This window comes from Halichoeres trimaculatus, unplaced genomic scaffold (genome assembly GCF_033239565.1).
Source record: "Halichoeres trimaculatus isolate MK-OKI-2021-1 unplaced genomic scaffold, fHalTri1.1 fHalTri1_scaffold_8, whole genome shotgun sequence".
Lineage (NCBI taxonomy): Eukaryota > Metazoa > Chordata > Actinopteri > Labriformes > Labridae > Halichoeres > Halichoeres trimaculatus.
In genome coordinates, this window is record NW_027437186.1 from 36688456 (window position 1) to 36711966 (window position 23511).

General features: G+C 39.5%; 1 protein-coding gene across 5 annotated transcripts in view; it reads right to left on the minus strand.

Annotated features, from left to right (window-relative positions):
- Positions 1-23511, minus strand: part of macrod2 (mono-ADP ribosylhydrolase 2) — a 925620-nt gene that overhangs the window by 195129 nt on the left and 706980 nt on the right. For all 5 annotated transcript variants that reach the window (XM_074676103.1, XM_074676102.1, XM_074676100.1 and 2 more), the window contains exon 8: positions 59-132. In XM_074676103.1, the coding sequence (XP_074532204.1) occupies positions 59-132 (74 nt within the window). The remainder of the gene's footprint in view (positions 1-58; positions 133-23511) is intronic.

Below are 23511 nucleotides of genomic sequence, written 5' to 3' on the forward strand. Positions count from 1 at the left end.
GAAACAGACAGAGCGTGCTCGAAGGGGAAGTTGGCCTCAGATTGGCCGCATGTCTTACCTTATCAGGGTTCTCCTCTATCCAGCTCTTTACTGTGTTCAGAGCGATTTCAGCTGCAGGCTCGTTGGGGAAACCTGCGAGGGACAGAAAAAGTGTCAATACCAGTTTCACCCAACATGCAAATGTAAGAAAGATACAGACAGACCAACAGCTTCACAGGTGGCAGCATTTCTCCAAAACCAATGAAAAAGAAAGAATCAAGACGCTTGTTCCAGGTAGATGAGACCATCTGTCTGATAAACTTCAGACGAGCTCTGACAGATGCTGAGTTAACACACTCAGACAGATTTAGTACAGTTTATACGTCTTTAATCAGACACACTAAATGGACTTGACAAATGTTCTGTTTGTGAAAAATAGAAACACTCAGACACTCGTCTATCACTTTGCTCAAACAATGGTGAAGTCGTGTTTTTGTGGCTTATCCGAGGCTTAAAGCTGAGTCTGTTTGGAGATCCTCACACTGCATTATCGTTGTGTTAAAGAAGCTGTTGGCAGCTTCTCCAGGACTCAGCAGACTGGGTTCAGATCCAGTCCAGCTGGAGATTACGATACACTTATTTTTAAGGGAACAACTGATGTGAAATATTCTCAGATCGTACTTTTCACACAAACTCTTAAACCTGGAGGCAATCAGCAAGTGATGCTAGCCTCTGAGAATGGTTAGCCGAGTTTTTATTTGGCAAAACTATCTCTAAACTTCTTGCCTTGGTTCACAGTCCAACTCTCAGCTTCATGGAATAGAATGCATTTGGAGCCAAAAAACAAAATTTTAGAGTTTTATTTAAAGGTAGAGTCTGTAGGATTGTCCCAAGAGATAAAATGTTAACTTTTACAGGATACACTGCAAAAACTTACATCTTATCAAGTGTTTTTGAGTTATTTTAAGTGAAAACTGTCTGATTATACTTGATATGAGCCACATTCAACTTATGAGTACAGAAAAATGTCTTGTTTCAAGTTGTTTAAAGATAAAATGAGGTCTGAATTGCTTGAGATAAGTAAAAAAAAACAAGAGAAAAAATGTCTTAATACAAGTAACTTTTCTCTTGTTCCATTGGCAGATTTTTTTCAATTCAGGCCTCATTTTTGTCTTTAGATATCTTAAAGTGATACTCGGGGATGGAACAAGTTGGGTCCTATCTCAAGGTTTAGGGCAGAAATTACCCCTACAGCAGTGTTTTTGTGCAGCAGAAGCCCAGAGCGCTCACACCAAACACCCCCTCCCTGCTCCTCTGCAGGTTTCCTCTGCACTCAGACGGGGCCATATTTTACTTGACCAAGAACACAAATAAACGGACTCCCACTGAAAAAATCTGATATGGGTCTGCATTCATGCTTTATTTAGAGAATTTACAGCGCGTTACTTTCACACAAAAACACCGCTAAATAAGGCTCTAGTTCTCATCGTGTCGTAAAACAGCGCTACCTCCGCTGCAGAGCCACAGCTGGCTACGAGGCGCTCGCCGCTTAGTGTATCAGTCCGCGAGCGTGGCATGCCAGATATAAACAAACACAGGTAGTCTGCCAGGACGAATTATGCAATAACAACGTAAATATGAGTGATTATGAGAGCGAGGACGACCTGCCGTTCACTTTGAATAAAGCGTGAATGCAGACCGATATCAGATTTTTTCGGTGGGAGTCCGTTTGTTTGTGTTTTTGGTCAAGTAAAATATGGCCCCGTCTGAGTGCAGAGGAAACCTGCAGAGGAGCAGGGAGGGGGTGTTTGGTGTGAGCGCCCTGGGCTTCTGCTGCACAAAAACACTGCTGTAGGGGTAATTTCTGCCCTAAACCTTGTGATAGGACCCAACTTGTTCCAATCCCGGAGTATCACTTTAAGGCAAGTCATTTTTCTGGACTGGTCAGGTGAATGTGGCTCAGATTTGGTCTAAAAATAACTTTTCTACTGACAACAAGACAAAAAAACTTGATATGATTTCAGTTTTTAGCAGTGTATACATGTGTGTCAGTGTCTGTGTCTGCCTCAACCTCCTCCTCTGCCTGGAAGTTGATGTTTTGGTTGTATCAGGACATTTCTAGGGGGAGAGTAAGCGTGGTTACATCAGCCAATCACAGTGCGTCTGGTGCGCAAGTGACTTTAAATGTTGGTTAGTGAGTGGAAGAAGCTAAGAAGCTCAACTTTCACTTGCTTTCAGGAACTTGGAGAGCAGCACAGGAGAAAGAGTGACCTGAGTTAGCTTCCTGCTAACCAGGTATGTGTAAAATTTCCACGGTTAGCTTGTGCTAACATGCTAAGTAAGGTGTACGGCTCTTGAGTCTCTCCCATGCAGAAACGTGATGCTACAGGTGGTTGCTGGGCTAGTGAGTGTGTGCACGTAGTCATGATCAGAGGCTGTGGGTGTGTGCTGCTGCTGGCACTGAGCCAAGAGGGAGGAGCTTAGTTTGAATGTTGTGTTTTCTGACAAGTTATGAAAATTCCTGCAGACCCTACCTTTAAAGATATTTTGAAACATAACTTTAGGTTTTGACACTTTAATGTCCCCGTTTACTCCTCTGCTGAGTCCAGCTCTGTTGATTCTCAAGAAACCTCAAAACCCGACTCCAGCTGCTCTTAATTTCATCATGTTGATCCAAACTGCCCTGTCCCTGTCCTGATCCAGACTGTGAAGTGCTCACCTGGTTGAACCCTCTTTGAAGCAGCTGTATGAACAAAGTAAAGTTCACACAACATGCAGATCCCAGCACACTGATTAGGTTTTGAGTGAAGTCGATAAAGCCCGGTAAAGAAAGCCCCTGCTTAAAGCTGATCTCCAGATAATTTGCTGCCACTTCAGAGAACTTGTAGAAAGTTAACACTCAGAGTGAGCTATTGACTATAAAAGCCCTTGGGCTAGCCGTGCTTCAGCTGAGGAGTATATATGCCATTACTAAAAGTGCCGCTCTGTCACAGGGTAGTGATTCAGTTGTCTCAATTTTAAAGCAATTAAAGCGGGCTTTGGCCTTGTGTGGCTTCCAGTAAACTTGGCTGAAGCTTCGGTATAAATCCAGAGGTGGTGTTCAGGGTCGTATGAGCAACTCATCAACACACAGTGAATAATTCATGGCAGATAGCAGCCTGGGTTTGGAGAAAACAGACACAGCAACAAAAATGAAACAAAGCTTTATTCCAGGGCTGGGGGATTCACTTTAAATTACATTTCAAGACATTAATGGCTCCTTAGCAGCATTGTTTGTTTCTATTACTCTTGTAATAAAAGCTATTTATCGAATCATTAATTTATTCATGTATTTATGATTTTATTCATTTAGTTATTTTATTTATTTATATATTAAGGTATGTATTTATTTTAATTTATTTACTTTTTTATCTTTTTTATTGATTTGTTTATCTTTTAATCCATGTATTTGTTAATTTATCTCCTTTGTATGCAATTATTCATTACTCTATTTATTTTTCTATTCATCTATTGATTTATCTCCTTTGTATGTATTTATCTGTAAATTGATCTATTTTTCTCTTTAATAATGAATTTGTCTTTTTTCTGTATTCATTACTAATTTTTTTATTTATTAATTTATCTTTGTATTTATTTTTATCTTTTTACTTATTTGTAAATTTATTGACCTTTTTTGTCTATTTATTGAGTTTTTTTTAACCTTTTTTTATTCATTTATTTCTTATTTATGTATTTATTAATTGATGTTTTTATCTATTTATTCAGCTATTCATTTATTTGTTTTTAATTTATTTATTTATCTATTTATTTATTCATTTATTTTTCTTTATATTTAGTTTTATCTTTTATTCATTTTTTATTTATTTATCTCTTTATTTATTTATCTCTTTAATTATTTATCTCTTTATTTATTTATCGATTTTTCCATTTATTTATGCATTTATTTCATATTTTTGTTTTAATTATTTTTATTTTTTTTATTTTTTTGTTTTATTTATTTGTCTATTTATTAATTCATTAATTTATCTTTTCAAGAAGTATTTATTTATTATCTGGTTGATTAAAGGCTTAATAAAAAACAAAAAAAAAACAAAAACAAAACTGTGTGACTGTTCTCATGTGTTTTCCTTTATGCCACAAAAGAATGGAGAGACTCCATGTCTGTCTTCTATATTTATTTTGTGGTTAATGTCAGTTTTGTTCAACGCCTTGCACATGTCCTGGATCCAGTGCAGGCATCATGTTGTCTATTGATGATTCCCTCTTACAATCCCACTCCTGATCTAAAATCTGATCCCAACATTTCCCGAGGTGAAGCTCAGTTAAGACAAGAATCCAACAAATAAACACATTTTCTCTTCTCTAAAGCCCTGCCAGACCCGGTCCAGGATTTCAAAGCATTACTGCTCCATATTATAACCCCTCGCCCTCATAAGGGACCACGGAGCTCAGCGGGGACAGTCTTCCTCTAACGACAGAGTTCATGACCTCAATTTCAACCCACATCAACTGATACAAGGGCTGTGCCACAGTCGTAACCAGTTTGTTATTGCATGGGTCACATTCTCAAATATTTCTCTTTTCCTGGGTCATTGCCACGACTATAACACTCTACGACCTATGAAACAGGCTTATAGGCCCTGCAGCAACCTTTTCCCCCTTAGAGGAAAAGAAAAGGCCACAAAAGAAGAGCTGTATGTTTCCTGATTTCTTCCTCAGATCACCTGCTGACATGGCCTCTCTGCGACGATCCTGTAAACGCTGTAAATCAAAAGCCAGATACTCTGCAGCCACCCTTATCACTGCCTCCCTCATCCATCTGAGTGAAGCTGATGTCTCTGTCTTTGTTTCTGTTTTTCTCCTCCACCTCCTCTCAGTCTGTCAGGAGCAGCACAGTTACACCGAGGAGAGGAGAGGAAAGGAGAGGATAGGGGTTGAAGGGCTGCAGAGTTAAAGCAGAGCTCCTGTTCGAGCCCTGGGATGTGAAGATGTGAAGATGTGAGCTGCATACCAGCCGGCGGTGACAGGCAGACTGCTCCTGTGGCTGTGTTCGGCGTGCGCAGACAGTGCAGAGCCTGTCACACTCCCTGCCCTTCCAAAAGCTGCGCCCAGAGCTGCGTGCTCACAGCCTAATCCAGCATGCCCAATCAGTTCGCAGGTCACCTGACTGCTCCCGTCTCCCAAACACACTTAACCTTTGCAGCGATATCACTTTGTCGGCTGATGCTTCCTTTTTTAAAACCTGCTTCCACGTGCAGGCGCACCAACTCACACATCCAGTAACTTGGGCAAACAGATGTGCAGAAGACGAGCAAGCTGAGAAAAATAGAGCTGCTGAGACAGGACCAGCTGTTACCAGACACAACGGGAAAGGTGTCAGCGACGTGAGTGTGAGAATAAAAGAAATAAATGAATAAATCATTAAAACAAGCAGAGACCCTCTGCTGCACTCCTTATTGGTCACTTTATTAGAGATTAAAGAAGTGCTTTTAATCTCACACCAACAGGAATTAATCATAATAACAGGAAGCGCTGCTCTGTGGGTGGATGGTACGTTCAGAGTTTCTACAAATGCTCTATTGATTTTAAAGCTACACCTATTAATCACAGCAGAAGGGAGGTGAGGAGAGGTGAGCTTTACATCCAGAGAAAAGGACAGCAGAGGAGTGAAACGGTGGAGGTAAACAGTCTCTGGTAGCTGGTGACAGAAACAGGGTGAGATGGAAGGTGTGAAAGAGGGGTCAGTGCAGTGAGGGGGGTCTGCCTGGAGGACTCTGCTCAGCAGGAGCAGGAGGTCAACAGCATCAGTACGGGGGCACCGGCAGATCTGTCTCTTCATTTGTCTCCTGCTAAAGTATCCGCTGCCTTTACATCCTCTCTGTCTCTGTCCCTGTCAGCTCGGTCGAGTATGATCACGTCCTCAAATAGAGACGCAACGAGACACAAGACTTTCAGTTTTAATTATTGTGATTTATTTGCTGTTTTTTTTTGTTTATTTATCTCTTTGCAGCAAGTGCTAATTTTTGACTCTTGTCCTTAGTTGGGCCTTTGAGTGACTAAGTAAAACAATGCACATTTACCAGCAATAACATGGAAAAAAAAGTTTACAGAGTAATAGTAAAATTGAAAAAATAAAAAAATATAAAAAACATCAACCCAGAAAACAACAGATTCTAAAAACCAGTTCAAAAAGTAAATCAAAGAAAACCTTTAATAGTGAAGGGGATTGTCCAAATGTCGACATTTATTAATTTGCTTTGCGGAAAGAAAATAAAGTTTTGCCTGTAACAGTTGTACACCAGTTGGCAGCCAAGTTTTCATTAGCCTTTCAACAAAGAAACAACATGGAAATAAAAAAAAAAGAAAAAATAATAATCATAATAATAATAAAAAATAAGAGCTCCTCATTTCTACCCTCTTCTGGACTTCATATTTGGATTATTGTATTTAAATATACAACTGGATTACATAAATGAGCCAAACTATGAAGACCACCGACAGGCAAAGCTTTTTTTACAATATCACTGGTTTGTGTTTACAATTTTAAACTGATCTATAGCAATGAATGTAAAACAAAAATATTAAAGACACTTGAAGTCCTGGATTAGTTCCACTTTGACTCGATAAATGACAGGGGATGGCTGTATGAAAGAAAAAAAAGTATTGCAGTTACTTATTTAACCACTAGGGGAGCTGTTGGACCATTGGAAGATAGAGATAGCCCTTCAAAAACAGGGATATATTATCCAGAAGACTTTTGGGGTCAGCTAGTCTAGATACAGCCACTGATTGGTTGAGTGACCAAAACAAAGATGGCAGCCTCATAAACCAAAAATCTAACAACAACCCATAATGTAAACACTGACCCAAAATCTAACAAGTTCCTACACTTTGGGCAAAAAGTTATCACATTTTTGTTTTTATTGCAATGTTTTAAATTGTATACTGGTTTTATGCATTTTTTTAAATTAAATTTTTGATTTTATCAAATTTTTATTATATTTTTGGTTTGTTATATATATATATATATATATATATATATATATATATATATATATATATATATATATATATATATATATATATATATATATATATATATATATATATTGCATTTTTGTTTAATACTTTTTTTAATTAAATGTTTTGCATTTAATACTTTTTTTTAAATTACATTTTTGCTTTTATTGCATCATTTTATTATACATATTTGGTTTAATTTATTTTTTATTATATTTGGGTTTTTATTACACCTTTTTTTAATCACATTTTGTTTTTAATTACATATTTTTAAATTATTTTTTTAGTGGTATTAATTTTTTTTTTTCAATTAAATTGGGGGTTGTAATGTTTTAAGGTGTTGTTACATTTTGGGCTCTAACAAGCCTCCTACTCTTGGGTAATTGGAATAATCTCATTACACAGATTAATTAATGAACAGAGATAGAGACAGAAATAGAGACAGAAACAAAGGGACAGAGATATGTTTTGGCTGGTCTCTGAAATGAAACTGATTTTCTTTGGGGTAAAGAAAATCCTCTGTATGTTACAAGAAGCAGTTTTCTTTGATAGTGTCAGCTCAGTTTCTGAGAGTTTGAAACAGCAAGTCAAAATTTTGTCCTCAAAATGAAATAAGGACTCAGAGCGAGTGAAAGGATGTGAGCAACGAGGGCCAAACTGACGGCCAGACGACTGGGTGAAAGCATTTCCAGATCTGCAGCTCCAGTGGGACGTCCCCGCTCTGAAGGGTCGACCAAAAGTGATCTGAGGAGGGAAACTGTTGAGCCAAGACAGAGTCGACGGCCATGGTTCACTGACGCACACTGGGACTGAAATCCGATCTGTGAGGTTGAATCAGACAGAAGAGCTTCTGCACTTCAGACTGTTGAAGCGCTGACTCTGACACAACACCCGCCTGCGTCACAGTGAAACATACAAAATTACAGCTGATTGGTGTGTGCAGGAACATAAGTTACCAATCTACAGAACACCATGTTCTGAAACGCTTACTGTTAATGGAAAACACTCAACACTCTCCACTCATCGAACCACTCTGAGCTCCACATTCAGCTGTTCATAAGCTGCTACGCTGAGTGCAGGGCTGCCCCTCACTTCCCTCCGAGCTTTACTTATCACCCGCTTCTGGAGATATTTATGGATAATAGATAACAACACGTGGAGGCTGGGTCTCTGTCTTCTGATCTGTGCGTCACATGTCTTAAATGTTGTGGCACATGTAAGAACATCAGACTGGAATAGATCACGTCACGTATAAACCTGAAGACCTGAGATCAGAATGAAAACAAAAGTTTGCAGTAAACCCGAGTCATTAAGAGATGAGTCACAGCCGTGTACGATCAGCTACTTCCTCTTTGCACAAAATAAAATTGTCTTCGTTTAAACTCTTGGTTTCTGAGGTTTTAATTATGTCGAGATGTTTCTGATCATCTTAATCACAAGTTATAGTATCAGCACTGGCTCTCCTCACTCACTGGAAAGTCTGTTTTGTTTGTGACTAACATGAACTCGATGGAGATAAAATTATATCCTAAAATATGTCGTCTCTCTCATCCACAGGAGTCCCCGAGCTTCAGGGGAACAGTCGACAGAAATCGCCCACAGGCGTTAAAAAAAAACGATCTTCAGAGGACTGAGTGAGCTCACTGATATGCTCAAGTGCACACAAAATGAAAAAGTTCAGTCTTTTACTTCTGCACCTCCTCCTCCTCCTCATTCTCTGCTGCTCCATTTGCTGTGTGGAGGGCTCATCCAGAGCTAATCTGTCAGGAGGTGGAGAGCTGGCGTCGGGCGCGGTGATGGTGGGCCCTCCAGGGTCCCCGCGCTGCTTGCCTTGGCTCGTCTTTCTCCTACGCTGGGAATATGGCCGGCTCAGGGAGATTTGTCTTAGTGAGAAGCGCTGATGGGAAGTGTGCAGCGCGGGGACGCTGATGGGGACTCAGGTGGTGCAGTGTTATTCCTGCAGAGGGTTCTTCTACTTCATCACCAGGCAGAGGGGAGGGAACGAGGAGGAACGGGACTTTGTGTAACGTAGAAAACAACGACACAGTGATAGCACAGGGATGGAGCATCATGTCCTTCCTGCTGTAACATGCTGAATGAGCCATTTAGCCCTCAAAGGCAATGATTATGCTGCTTTAAAATGGCAGTTTTGGTCACATATCGCCACAATTTCCTTGTAAGATTGTTTTTTTTTGCTGCTGTTTGTTTTTGTAGGAGCAGATTCAAGCTTGTTCCCTCTCAAAAGTCAACTTCTACAGGAATAATCCTGCTCTATCATCTCCTCTTGGCCTCTATACATGTGTGTCAGTGTCTGTGTGGAAAGATAAAGATAAGCTTTTCAGAAGACTTTTGGGGGTCAGCTAGTCCAGATACAGCCACTGATGATTTGGGTAGCCAAAACAAAGATGGCGGCCTCATAGGAACCAATAATCTAACAACAACCCATTGTAAACACTGACCAAAAATCTAACAAGGTCCTACACTTTGGGCAAAAAGTTATAACATTTTTGGTTTTATCACATTTTTTAATTATATATTTGGTTTTATTATTCATATATTTGTATTATTTCATTTTTGGTTTTAATACTTTTTTTTAAGTTACATTTTTGATGTATTACATTATTTTATTATGTATTTTTGGTTTTATTTATCTTTTTTATTACAGTTTTGGTTTTAATATTTTTTTCAAATTACATTTTTGCTTTTAATACTTTTTTAAAATTACATTTTTGATTTTATTGCATTATTTTATGATATTTTTTGGTTTTATTTAGTTGTTATCGTATTTCTGGTTTTAATACATTTTTAAAAATATATAATTTAGTGTTAAATAGTGTAAGTTTTTTTAAAATTCAATTTTAGGTCGTTATGCTTTGGGTTGTTGTTACATTTCGGGCTCTTATTTGACTCCTGCTCTTGGTTAATTAGAATAATCTCATTTATTCAGATCAATTAATGAACAGAGAGACACAGAAAGAGAGAAAGAAGGACACACAGACAGACAGAGTGATGTTTTCTTGCTCTATCATCTCCTCTTGGCCTCTATACATGTGTGCCAGCGTCTGTGTCTGCCTCAACCCCGCCTCGTCTGCCAGGATGTTGATGTTTTGGTTGTATCAGGATGTTTTTGGGTGGACATTAAGTGTGGTTACATCAGCCAATCCCAGCACGCCTGGTGCCGTGAGTGACTTTGCGTGTTGATTAGCGAGTGGAAGAAGCTAATCAGAGCGGCTACGATAGCGGACGTAGCATGGAGGAAGAAAAACAACTAAAGTGAAGCGAAACGCCAAACAGATAAAGGTTTTTCCTAAATGAGGGTGAAATGTGGCTCGGCTTTCAGGAACTTGGAGAACAGTTGGAGACAAAGTGCGATGTGTGTTAGCTTTCTGCTAACTAGGTATGTGTCAAATACCCGTGATTAGCTTGTGCTAATATGCTAAGTCAGGTGCACGGCTCTTGAGTCTCTCAAAAATGTTTTGTCATGTTAACAAATTTTTATTTATTTTTTTTTTTTCTGATATTTTTTTTTCTTCTAATTTCTCCATTTCAACATTTCTTAAATTTTAAACTTTTTTTTTTTTTTAATTTTTATGAACTTATTAAAGATTAAAAAAACTTTGACATCACATGTACAATTTTCTTGATTTTGTAAAAACATCTGGTTTTTATAATTATTCACTAGATTTTAACTATTTTTCACAATTTATGTTTTTATTGTGAAGGTAAAGTAGATTTTGTGGCTCTGGAATGACTTTAATTGCTCCTATGAAAGTAAAGGTTGCAGACTCCTGGTCTAGATCCATGTCTGGTCTGTCTCCATGCCACTGTGTTACTGGATCTGGTAGGTTACGGTAGTTTCTGGCTGTTTCAGATCTGTCAGGTCAGAGCCGTCTGAAGACGACACACCAGGGCAACAAACAGCGTTATAACATCCTGTTGATTTTCAGGATAAAACTGTCAGATTGTTTTTCGTTTAACTTTGTCAACAAACCGTCATAATGGGTGCAGTCAGGCCTGGGGTCAACAGTGTGAGCTTTTCAGAGGCCAAAGGAGACATTGTGAAGGAGGAGAGGCTCACCATCAGGCTGGGAAACATGGATACTCTTTGGAGCCGTTTACGCAACAGTATTGTTGTGTTTTAGCCTCTTGTTTAAACGGAAACAACGTTTAAGCTGACTTAAAATGCAAACTTCTGGAAACCGCCTCAAGCGTGGATTTTTCTGAAACTCTGCAGTCACTGTTGCCGTATAAACAGCAAGCTGGCGTTTTCAGTAGAGACGCTGACAATTTGCACACATGCATACAACAGCACCGTTGTTACGATCGTCGTGGTGATCTACCAAGTTGAGCTTGTGCTGCTGAATCTGTGACTGTCTTTAACAAAATGAGCATCTGTTGCTCCATTTCTACTCTTAGTACTCACCAACACACCAGATGATCGGCCCAACTCTACTTCAGTGGAGATCTACCAAAAGCTGCTTCTAGACAAGACAGTTATAGCGCCACTTACAGACCTGGCATGCTTACAGTGCTTTCAGTCCCTTTGAGTTTTGGGGTAAAACGTCATGTAAACATGACTCTAGCTATCCTGTTTTACAGCTCCATGCTGATGGATGAGTGAGGAGAGATGGAGGCAGAAATCTGGTGTTTTTGAACCATAAGCATTTCGACTTCAACATCTCACTCTCAGAAGAGTCCTGAAGCAGTCTCTGCTGGTGTTTCCCTCAATCATTGGCTCATTTCAAGCAACAACTTAATGTCTGATCCAACATCAAGAGACGGCGACTTGGTTTGATGTGCTCCTAAATGACAGGTTTGTTTTCATCCACATCAGCCGTGTTAAGCCAAAGGGAAGACTCCTCTTAAAACAGAATTCATATATTTTCTGCCTGTGATCTTCAGCGTGTTGGACCTTTGTTAATACCAAGAAAAAGAGATTCGGCTCTAACCCCTGATGCAACCAGGAGACACAGTCTGGCCCCTGTCTTTGGAGCATATGTAAAACACCTTTAAGACCACTCATACGGGACCCGGAGTGACTTCTACCAAGCGTGGTTTTATATATTTTATGTGAAGTGCACCTCAGAGGAAACCAGTGCTTCAGATATTGAGGCGTACAGAGTTATTTAGCTCATAATGAAACTCCTTTCAGCCGACATCACAGAAAGCTCCGTCTCGGCTCCACGAAGGCTAGAAAGTAAAGTTCATGTTCAAAAATATTCTGTAAACTGGAGCTTGGGTAAATAATAGCAATGTACACTCCGCCTCAGGCAGAGTTTCTTATTTTTAAGGAGGAAGAAGTCGCAGCTCTTTCTTTCAGGGTTAACTTTGCGACAAACTTTGGTAGCGAGGTTGTTTTCTTCCTGCAGAGGAGTAACAAGGATCTGCATCAGAAGATAAAGCAGTAGGAATTAAATCAACAGGGTGAAAACATGCCTGTGCTATGATTCATTCCCTCTCTTTGTTTGCAAATCTGCGAGAGGGCTGCAGGCTCGTTCTGCAGACCGCATCACTTTTGTTTTTCCTGGCTGAGCTCGTAGTCTAACACGGATGCCACAACACGCTGGTTTATTTATCTATTTTAAGACTTTATGCACTTCTCGCTGTATTTGGTGAGGATATGTGGTCTCTGATAAACACACGCTGACTGAACTCTGGGAAAGTACAGTCCTCCTCCCTCTGAGTGAAGCGCCGCGCAGTCGGCCGCTCTCTGTTTTGTTTCAGATGGAGTTGGTCGAGTTCACGTCCCGGCACTCGTCGTTCATTCTGATGAGCTGTCTGACTGAAAGCAGCACACCGCCCGAGGCCGAGGGATCTGGCACTTGAGAATTCACCACAGATATTAAAATGGAAAACAAAGAGGAAATAAGGAAATCTGCAGGAGACAGAGAAACCCCTGGAGCAAAAAACATCAACCATGTTTATCTGTTTTAGATTTAGCCTTTACATTTTTGTATGTGTAACGTTATTTATGTTATATTTCCATGAGGAAGGTTGTGTAGAGTATAGAGGAGGAACAGACTGATCAGGGAACAAGTCCTCACTGGGCATGACCATCCTCTGGGTCTGCACTGCTTGAAAAAGGGAAATTTCCCTTTAACTTTTAATTGCACAGCTCCAGCTGAACCCCGTATCCTCTGTTTCTCGTTATAATAATTGTAATTATAATATTAATAATAATAAAAATACTGATAATAATAATAATAATAATAATAATAATAATAATAATAATAATAATAATAATAACAATAATAAATAATAATAATAATAATAATTATTATAATTATTATTATTATTATTATTATTATTATTATTATTATTATTATTATTATTATTATTATTATTATCATCAGTATTTTTATTTTTATTTATTTTTATTATTTTATTTATTTATTTATTATTATGATTATTATTATTATTATTATTATTATTATTATTATTATTATTTGTCTCTATATATTTGTGTATTTGCATGTCTTATCTTTTTTTGTATTATATCTGCATTTTCATTGTTTTCTTGTTAACTGTTACCACCGACACACCAAGACATATTACTTGTATGTGCAAAATGTACTTGCCAATAAAACTTGATTCTGATTCTGTACTCAAACTTAAAGGTCCCATATTGTGCAAAAATCTCTTTATTAAGTGTTTTAGTGAAATTTGTGGGTCTTTGTCTTTCCCCCCAGCCCACAAAATGTGATATTTAATGACCAAACCTGTTCTTAGTAGAGCTTGTGAATGTTAAATCCTGACCTAAAACGAGCTGTTGGGATTTTGTCTGTCAGTGATTCCCTTTTTTGACCAATCAGGAGCAAGTCTGATCTGATTGGTCCACCGGAGAAGATACCCCCAAACCCCCTCCCCGGGAGGAGGATGCCAAAGTTGGAGAGCCATCACTGCTCTGTTTTTGGCTGTAAACAGCCACTTAGTTCCATGCACAAGCTTCCCATCACAGAAGAAGACAGACTAAGGCTGTGTCCGAAATGACATACTAACATACTACATATTACATGGTCGTTGTGTATGTACTGTAACCACATACTATAAGTATGATTAGAGTGCCAACCGTTTACACCGTAGTATACTACTCAATTTCTCATGATGCATTTCAAAACCTCCAACGACAAAAATTGGAAGCACACATAAGTCTATGGAAGCACACCAGGCTATCAGATATCTCAGTTGATTCTCCACATTTGAACGTTTTAAGAACATTTTAGGTGAGAAAGTCATCACGTAGAAAACCAAAATGTGGTCATTTGGGCCACAAAACGCACGGATACAAATTTAATTTAGACATTTCGGACATTCTGTTAAGAGCGCCAATATGCTATCGAAGAAACTTCGGCTCCAAAAAAAGAGCCCAAATTACAAAAGCGCTAAAGAACTTAAAGGAGATAATAAAAGATGCTTTTATTTTGAAAACGGGAAGTTCGCTAGTGGCTGATTTTTAGCTAACACCGGTCTCAAGACGAATTCATCTCTCTTCAAAAAATTAAAAAATGTTTACTGCTCGCAGACACCGAAGACGATCCGTCCGTCGCCTCAGGCACTTTATTTCTTTGTACTTACGTTTAGGTTTCCCTGTAGAGCTAAGTCCATTTTAGTTGCTTCTCATCTTGTCATCTCATTCTGTATTTACGTTTATAAATACGGGGCTCGCAATGCATTATGGGGCGTGTCAGTGCGACCAGTATGCCCACCTCCCATACTTGCAATTTTTCCCAATATAGCATACATCCGGGTATTTCTCGCGCACACAATCTTTTCATACTATTTAATGTGAACGCACTACATACTATTTTTGACGTCACACTTAGTATGAGTAGTACGTTAGTATGCCATTTTGGACACAGACTAAGTGTTTCCTTGAGTTAATTTCTCAAGGAAATGTTCCATCTACACTCAGTGAAGCATTTCTACCATTTGTTGCTAAAACATCAATGCTCCATAGCGCCACCAAGGGTCTCAAAATTTCAGCCCCTCCGGCTACTTTCTGCTACAGGCCTGAACTTTTGAGGGTAAAACAATCATGCCTAGACCTACAACAAAGTCTATTATGACCATCGTCAATTCCGAACAGGAAGTTCGCTATTTGACGTAAACATCTGATTTTGACGATTAGCCTATGCATTACATTCAAAAACTCTTAGGTTTTTCATCTGATCAACTCAAAACTTGGCCTGTATGTACCACATGCATTGACGATGAAAAGTACCAAATAGATTTTTGCTACGTCAATGGGCGTGGCCACAAATTACCATCAAAGAGAGATCTGAGTGCATTTCTATCACTGGTTGCACTAACATTAATGCTCCATAGCGCCACCCAGGGGTGCGAAACTGCAGCCCGTCCAGCTACTTTGAGCTACGGACCTGAAATGTTTTGGTCACAAACATGCCTACATGCCAACATCATGCCTACACCTATTACTTTTGGATTAGCCACATTTTGCTGCTCATGTGGCGGCTAGATATTGTATTGTTGCTGTATTGTTTTATGTTTCTGTTTTAAACCCCTTTGAAAACGAGGTGCTGTGTCTTAAGGGGCTATCCTTTAATAAATTTAAATTATTAACTGAATCTTAACATTTAAAACATGTTTTTTCTTATTCTTGATTCACCATGTTCTCGCAGACAAATAACAAATAAATTCAGGTCTTAATTTATTTACTTGCTTTTGATACTGGAAATTCTTTTAATCTCTATTCCCAAACTCCCCTTCGATTGTTTATCCACAGCAGTAACTGGTAAATTGTCGGTGGGTGTGTTGTTAGAGGGTCTTCCTGTAATGAGCAGACAGGACGCTGGAAACGGAGGAATCATTAAGAGCACCACAGCTGAGAGCTGCTCTAGTTGAGGGCAGCAGTCCTGCGTGTTCATCTGGAAAAAGGAGGCGCAGAGAGGGGAGTCACCCCATCAGGGCCCAGAGGAGAGGTGAGGTGACCCGGGGTGGAGGACAGAACAGCGCCCCAGGACTCTAGACGCCACGGCGTGGGTGTCAAATGGCCTGGAGCTCCCCTCTCCACCAACAGCGGGACGCGGCCGGGCTGTGACCATGACCGACTTTGCAGCCCGCAGAAGGAGACAGAGACAAAGAGGAGCGGGAGGGCGGAGGGGGAGGAAGACAGGCAGGGAAAGAGGAGGAAGGAGAGCAGCCGCCGTGGCGAATCAGACGACGACCTTCTTTGGACGCCTCCCATAGAGGTGACGCTCGGCTTTGTCCTACATGCTAAAATTAACACCTGACATTTCAACTTTTAAAGATTTGAAGACATGCAGGAGTTTAATGCTCAACCAGGTTCCTCCAAGGCCTGGATCCTTTGTCCTGGGGGTGGGAGGGGTTTTTACGTTTGGCTTCTCATGCGTGGAAATGGAAAAGCGAGGCTAGTGTTGAGTACAATGCACAGTGTGTGACTCAGTTAAATGGGCTACCAGGCTCCCGTCCCTCTGAGAACACACTCTGTTACCCACTGATACCACATGTCGCTCCTGTGTACCTTCAAATTCCCAACCCAGCTGGGCTAAGCTCCCTGAAGTAAACCCTGGTTTTAAAGAGAAGGGGGACTCGCTGGGGCCAGCTCTGGCAAGCTAACGGCAAGACATCACTGCTGAGAGATAAGGCGCCATGGGCATCTCCAACCTCCCTAATCCGGGACGCGGATGAAGAGAGCCGGGGCATGATGCTGGCTGGAGAAAAACTCTCAGCTCCTCGACACCTTTGATCTGGACCGTACAGCGGAGAGACGGAGTGGACATACCAGGAGAGCTCAGGTGGATTACACCCGCATATCTCCCACAGCCACCAGTCAGAGCTAAAAGTCCTCTGTCAACAGTCCTCAGATCCGTCACAGAGACCGACGAGCCAGAGGTGGAGGCTGAGCAGGAAACAGGAGATCTGTCCATGTCTGCGATGACGGCCTGTGATTGTTGATGGGGTTATAAATGCACGAGTAGGACGCCATCTGTCAGCTGAGGAGCAGACTAAATGTTTGCGTCCTTGCTTTTGTGTTGTGATGGTGAGCGCTCGGCGCCGTGTGAAGATTGATTTTAGCAGCCGCCGCCTCCTAAACTGTACAGTTTATTACAAGGTTGTTCAAAGTGTACGTTCAGCTCCTGCTAAGATGACATATCTGCAAGGCTGAGGTATTCACAAGAATACAGCTCAATACATCCACAATGACACAGCCCTCAAAAGTGAAGCCAAAACAGTCGGAGCAGACAGAGCAGCGTGGGCCTCCAGACATTTTCAAAGCATCTTGAAAGATCTTTCAAAACCCAATTAAAGTTTTCTCTTACTATGTAAACACCAAAACTACCTGAGAAGAGTAGTCTCTCTTTCTGCTTTTGATCCAAAAAACAGACAAAATGTACTTTTTAAGATAGTGACTTCCGTCGTCTTTCCTCACGATGGCGCCGCTCTTCCTCTCTGAACTACAGCGACACATCCTCAGTTGGAGCTGTGAGCTGCCTGAACTTTTCTGACTTACAGCGTCTCACTGTGTCTCTGTCATCTCTCAACTTCTCCTCATATCCATGCTGAGCTCTCGTCCAAAGAGCACACCACTCTCACCCACAGTAGATTACGATCAGGATTTTGATTGATAAGCTCCACCAGACCCCGCCTCCTCTTGCTGAAAAACACAATCCACTTCTATAGACACAACAGTTTCAATCAAATTGTGGTTTGCAACTTGGACGTGTTTCCTGAACGACTGCACTGGTCTTCTGCAGCTGTCTCAGCTTAGCGGTTAGATAACGTTTCTCAAAAAAACTCTATAGACGTCAATGGCAGCGAACACAAGCATTTTAAAGAACGTTTTTTTTTTGAATGTGGATTTACAAATCTTCTGTTCGCCCCTTTTTTAGGACCCTAAGTAGATATGAGATGTGATTAATTCGATTAATTAATTACAAGCCCTGTGATTAATTAGATCATATTTTTAATTGCCTGACAATAAAGATATCTTAGCTGAAATTTACTCCTGCAAAGTGAAAGTCACCCACTGAAAACTAACTGGAGTAAAAGTCTTAAAGTACCTCAAATTAAAAGTACTTAAGTATCAAAGGTAAACGTACAAAGAAACAAAACAGCTAGAAATGGTTGTTGGTCTCAAAAAGTGTCATTCAGCTGTTTGAGAACCGAAAACTCTGTTTCCCAGCGTCCACACGAAACCATGAAAGCAGAGTTTTCAAAAATTTCACTTTCCGGAGTTTTCAGAAAACATTGTTTTTAGTAACATAAAGCTAGTGATGTCGACACCGAAGCCTCAGCATGTGTCGAGGTCATAGAGTGAAGCCCTGTGTCGGTGCAGGTACCGCTTTGAGAAAGTCACGTGACCGATACAGCTGCTGTGTTGCCTGTCTCACTAGCCACATTTACATGGACCCAAATATTCTGCTTGCATTCAGTTTATTTGCTCAAACAGAAATAATTTAACCTTTGTATACACCTCATTCTGAAAGAAAAGTGCCAATCTGAATGGAGATTTAATCGGTTTCACAGGAGTGGAATATTCCTTTCCCCAATCATGTATCCACTCAAATGGGAAGTTGTCAGGGTGTGTTCTTTCAGAGCATGCTCAGACATGACATAAGACACAGCTAGAGACGCTCCTCAATTTTAAAAACGGCGGCGAGCTGTCAGCACTGGGGGAAAGTTTGCTTTTGATCCAAACTTTGAGGAACTCCCCATAATTACAAGACTGCATGGACAAAAAACTTGCAATACGGAGTATAATACTGTGATTAAAAAAACTGTTGTCCTCCAGCTTTGATAAATCACGTGATGGTTACGTTTTTCTGCGCATGCCCCATTGACTATTCTGTTTTGATTATAGCGGGGCATGTAGACCAGAGGTTGGAATATTCCTTTCCATGTATACTGTTGTTTTCGGAAAAGTCATTTGGAAAGACGAAAAACTCCTCATGTGACCGTGGCAATTGAGGCACCAAACGGTCTTTTTGGATTGCACACAGAGGGGTGATTAAACACAGGTGCGTAACAAGACACAGGTGAAACACATTAGGGGAAACCAAACAGGAGGAAAACACAAAGACAGTGTCCAAAATGACTCCCTATTCACTAAATAGTGAGTACAACATTTAGTAGTGATATCCAAAATCTGAGTGAGCATGGTCATTCACTACATAGTCCACTCAATGTATCCCACAATGCATTTTGAAAAGTAGTGTATTAGCAATGCTCACTTTGGGAGCAACATATACCATCATGCATTGCAGTTCAAACAGAGGAAATTGATGTTAACATGAGACAACATTAAAAACTGTCAGAGAATAACACTGAGCTCTCTGTTTAACTCTCGTCTCACAGCTCAGAGCAGAGAAACAAACAACACGGACGTTAGCTGCTGAACCATCAATGTAGGGTGATGCGTTCACTGGACCTTGTAATTCTCAAACACAGCATAAGTTACTGCACAGATTATGGTTTATTTACTTAAGAAATAACATTAAATAAATGTTTTTGTTATATTTGAATGTTGCGGAAAGTATGCCACATATAATTGTACTTATCACTGAAAGAAATACCATTTTGCAGTGTTTGAGAAAAAATCACAACTGTGAATCCCCAGCTGTTGTTAGCAATGCAAGAGTTATTGTCAGCAGCTGGAAAGTGAGTGAGTTGTGTCCGAATTGTTGTTTTAATTTAGCTGATTGAGTGGACTATAGAGTCCACCACATCTACTTCATATAGTGAGTAGGGAGGAGGGAATGAGGGAGTGATTTAGGACACAACCAAGGAGAGTTAAACCTACCACATGGAGAAACATAGTGAACAAGAAACACAAGGACAAAACAACAAGAAAAACTAAGAGTAACAAAGGAAACACAAAGGAACTCAAGAGACACACAAACACATGAGAGAAAAGAAAAAACACCAGATCGAAAAACCAAATCACAACAGGAAGGACTTAACCCTGAATAAAAACCACAGCCAGAAAAAAAAAGATCAATCCGTCTCTTTGTTTGTTTCAAAGCATTTTTCCAGATTTTTCATTGAGGGTTTAAGAGAAGGTTCCCAGAGGAGACCGGGTCTTACTTCTGTCATGCTGCAGTTAAATCATCACATTAATCAATTTATCAAATTAATTTACACACCAGTCACTACATCCTCAAGCTTTGTCTCTGTCATTGTGGAGATTCATCATGTTGAGTAATGTACGAGTCTGCAGCATCATGATTGACAGCTCTGTCAGCGAATCACGCTCCTCCAACGTGCGTCCATCAAATTATGAGAGTTAAGAGGACGCTGTACAAACTCCAACACACTTCATTTGCTTCAGGCTCTACAACCTACGGACCGAGCCCACCTGAGGGACGGTTTCTGCTTTAACTGAGCTGATCATCACAGTCCAAACTGCAGCTTCACTTTCCTACAACGAGAGGAGGTGGAGGCGTGTCATCCATCTTTAGGATTAATGCAGCGCACCTTGAAATCAGAGGGTTGTGTTTCTGGTTTTCTCTGAGCCGGTGAAGCTGTGCGAGTCTGTGTCGGTGTCTCTGCCTGTAAAAACGACCTGGCAGGGAGAAAGGGACTGAAAGAGGCAGGAGGATGTATGGGAGAGGAGGACGGGGGTACAAAGGGAGAAAGTGACCTCTCTAAGTCAGGGTAGTTGGGCTCTTGGCGCTGATCTTGTGAGACATTGAAAGGTGTCTCCCTCTCGGAAGGAATAATCCATTTAAACCGGGGTCGCATCCCCGTGATTGATGTGCGAACGGGAGCGGCACTTAATAACCTCTATCATGCTGGGTGACCTCGTGGCCCGTGGTGGGCACCAGTTTGTTTATGGGTGGTACCTCCGACACACTATCCGTACAGAAATTCTGTTGTGGCTAATGGGCCGGACTGAGGGATTGGACTGTCAGCGCCGTGTGAGCCCTCATTTTTCTTTCTGAGCGTCTGAGGTACCCCCCGCGCACCCCTGCTACACCCAGCCTCCCTGCTCTGCCATCATCCGTCAGCGGTGACTGAGTCTCCTGGAATATGGAGGCGTGAAAGAGAGTGTCAATTAGCATTAGCTTTCCTGACAAATCTGTTTTTCTCAGCACAAAGGCCTTGGATAACTTGTTCCTGATTCCTCTCTGTCACAATGTCGGAGCCACTGAATTTGTTTTGCTACAATTCAGGTGTGAAAATGGGTCAAGTACATGTGATAAGTTTAGTGCCTCGGTGCAGGGGTGTAGGAGGCACGGATTGTAAAGTTACACACACTACAAATAACAACGTTTCTCCGCATTTAGCTCTAAAACATCACTTTTTATGCAGGTTTAGAGAAATATTTATGAAACAAATCTGTCAAATATGATGTACAAATGCTTAATGCTTTATCCAAATGTTAATTGTTATATATAAATGTTATAAATACATGTCCTGATTCTAAATGTATAGCTATGTTTCGAAACATTCACTTTTCATTCCAAAAAGCTTTGACATCAAAAAATTCACAATAATTTCTTAATATCATTATTTAGTCAAGGTTTCTAAATCTTAAGCAAAAATGTCTGAGTATTTGCTAAGAGCTAAGATTTAAATATGTAATCAAGATTTCAAAATCTTGAGGTACTATAACTAAATGTTAAGCTGATATGCAAATTCACACTCCTGCCCGCTGGAAGCACCAAAATAAAAGTTTGAGGAAGCGATCCAGCCAATCAGAATTTTGAGAATGTCAAGCTCCACTTTATACTATAAATACTTAAATTCAAATTTTACCTCAAGATTTGAAAATCTTGACCACATGTTAAGAAATCTTTGCTCAAGATTAAAAGAAATCTTGAATATCTAGAAATCTTTCTGTAGATTTAGAAATAATTGTGAAATATTCAGATATCAAAGATTAATATTTGAAAATCTTAGCTAAATACTTTGTGTTGGCAAAATAATTAGTAATCTTGGGGAAATATGAATTCTTAACTGAATACTTAGAAATCTGCGCAAAATTTAATATTTTGGTTGCTGGTGTTGGTTAATATTCAAAAATGTTAGCTAAATATTTATTCTAAGGTTAATATTTATAAATCTTAGCTAAATTTTGTGTAAGCTAAGTTATAGGAAATCTCAGCTAAATGTTTGGTGCTAGCTTACTATTTAGTGTTAGCTTAATATTTAGAAATCTTAGCTTAATATTTTGTGTAAGATTAATATTTATTATTTATATTTCTTATTTAAAAAATCTAAGAGGGACATTTTTTTTGTGTTTAAAAATACTAGCCAAAAGAAAAAAAAAAGTTTTAGATGAATATTTAGAAATCATAGCTATCTATTTAGTGTTTGCTTAACAAGTAGTAATATTTAAAATTCCAAAATTTTGTGTTGGCTAAATATTTAGAAAACTAAGAATAAATAATTGGTCTTACTTGAGTATTTAAAAACCTAAGCTTAAGAAAGTGTTAGCTAAATAATTATAAATCTTAGCTAAATATTTAGTGCTAGCTTAATATTTATTAGCCTTAGGGAAATATTTAGTCCAAGCTTTATATTTAGAAATCTTTGCTTAATATTTGTCTTAACTGAATATTTAGAATGCTTAGCTAAATTTTGTATTAGCTTAATTTTTAGAGAGCTTAGCTAAATGTTTAGTGTTAGTTTAATATTTAGTAACGTTAGGGAAATATTTAGTCCAAGCTTAGTATTTACAAATTTGAGGTTAGCTTAATATTTAGAAATCTTAGAGAAATTATTATAGTTGGCTAGTTATTTAAAAATCTTTACCTAAGATTCAGAAGTATGTGAAATATATAGATATCAAAGCTAGGTATGTATTAATCTTAGCTAAAGAATGAGTGTAAGCTCAGTATTTAGAAATCTTAAGTAAATATTTAGAATGTGAATTAATGTTCAGAAACATCGCTAAATATTCAGAATCAGGATAATTATTTATAAAATTTAACATTTAGATAGAACATTCAACATTTATATATAATATTTGACGGATATATTTCATAAGTATTTCTCTGATCTGCAGAAAAAGTGATGTTTTAGAGCTAAATGTGAAGAAATGTTGTTGTTTTTTGTTGGGTGTGTAACTTTACAGTCCGTGCCCTGTAGGTGTGTGTGTATTTATGAAGCTGTGACTGTCTTAGTGCGTCTTACAGGGACTGAGCGAGACAGGAAAAGACATTAAAGAGGAGCGAGCGATCAGGAAGATGTGCCTTTCACACTAAAAAGCTTTTGTTTACATCGCTGGAATGGAGGTTGACCTTTAAGGTTATCTAAAATGTACAGAAAATGTCAAAACGCCTGACAGGGGAGCAGGGCCTCTCTCTGAACATGGCAGTACTCAGGGGGCACACGCTGAGCGGGGCACACACTGAGCACAGTCACAGAGAATAACATCAGTGCACTGTACTGCCGTGTAGCTCCTTTCAAAGTCCCCTCTCGATTTGCCCTCTGCTGTGTGAAGATCTTCAGCCTTAATCAGCCGTATTGTTCTGTGGAGATGCAGTTATGGGAAGCACTAAGCTGTTTATTTATTGAACAGGCTGT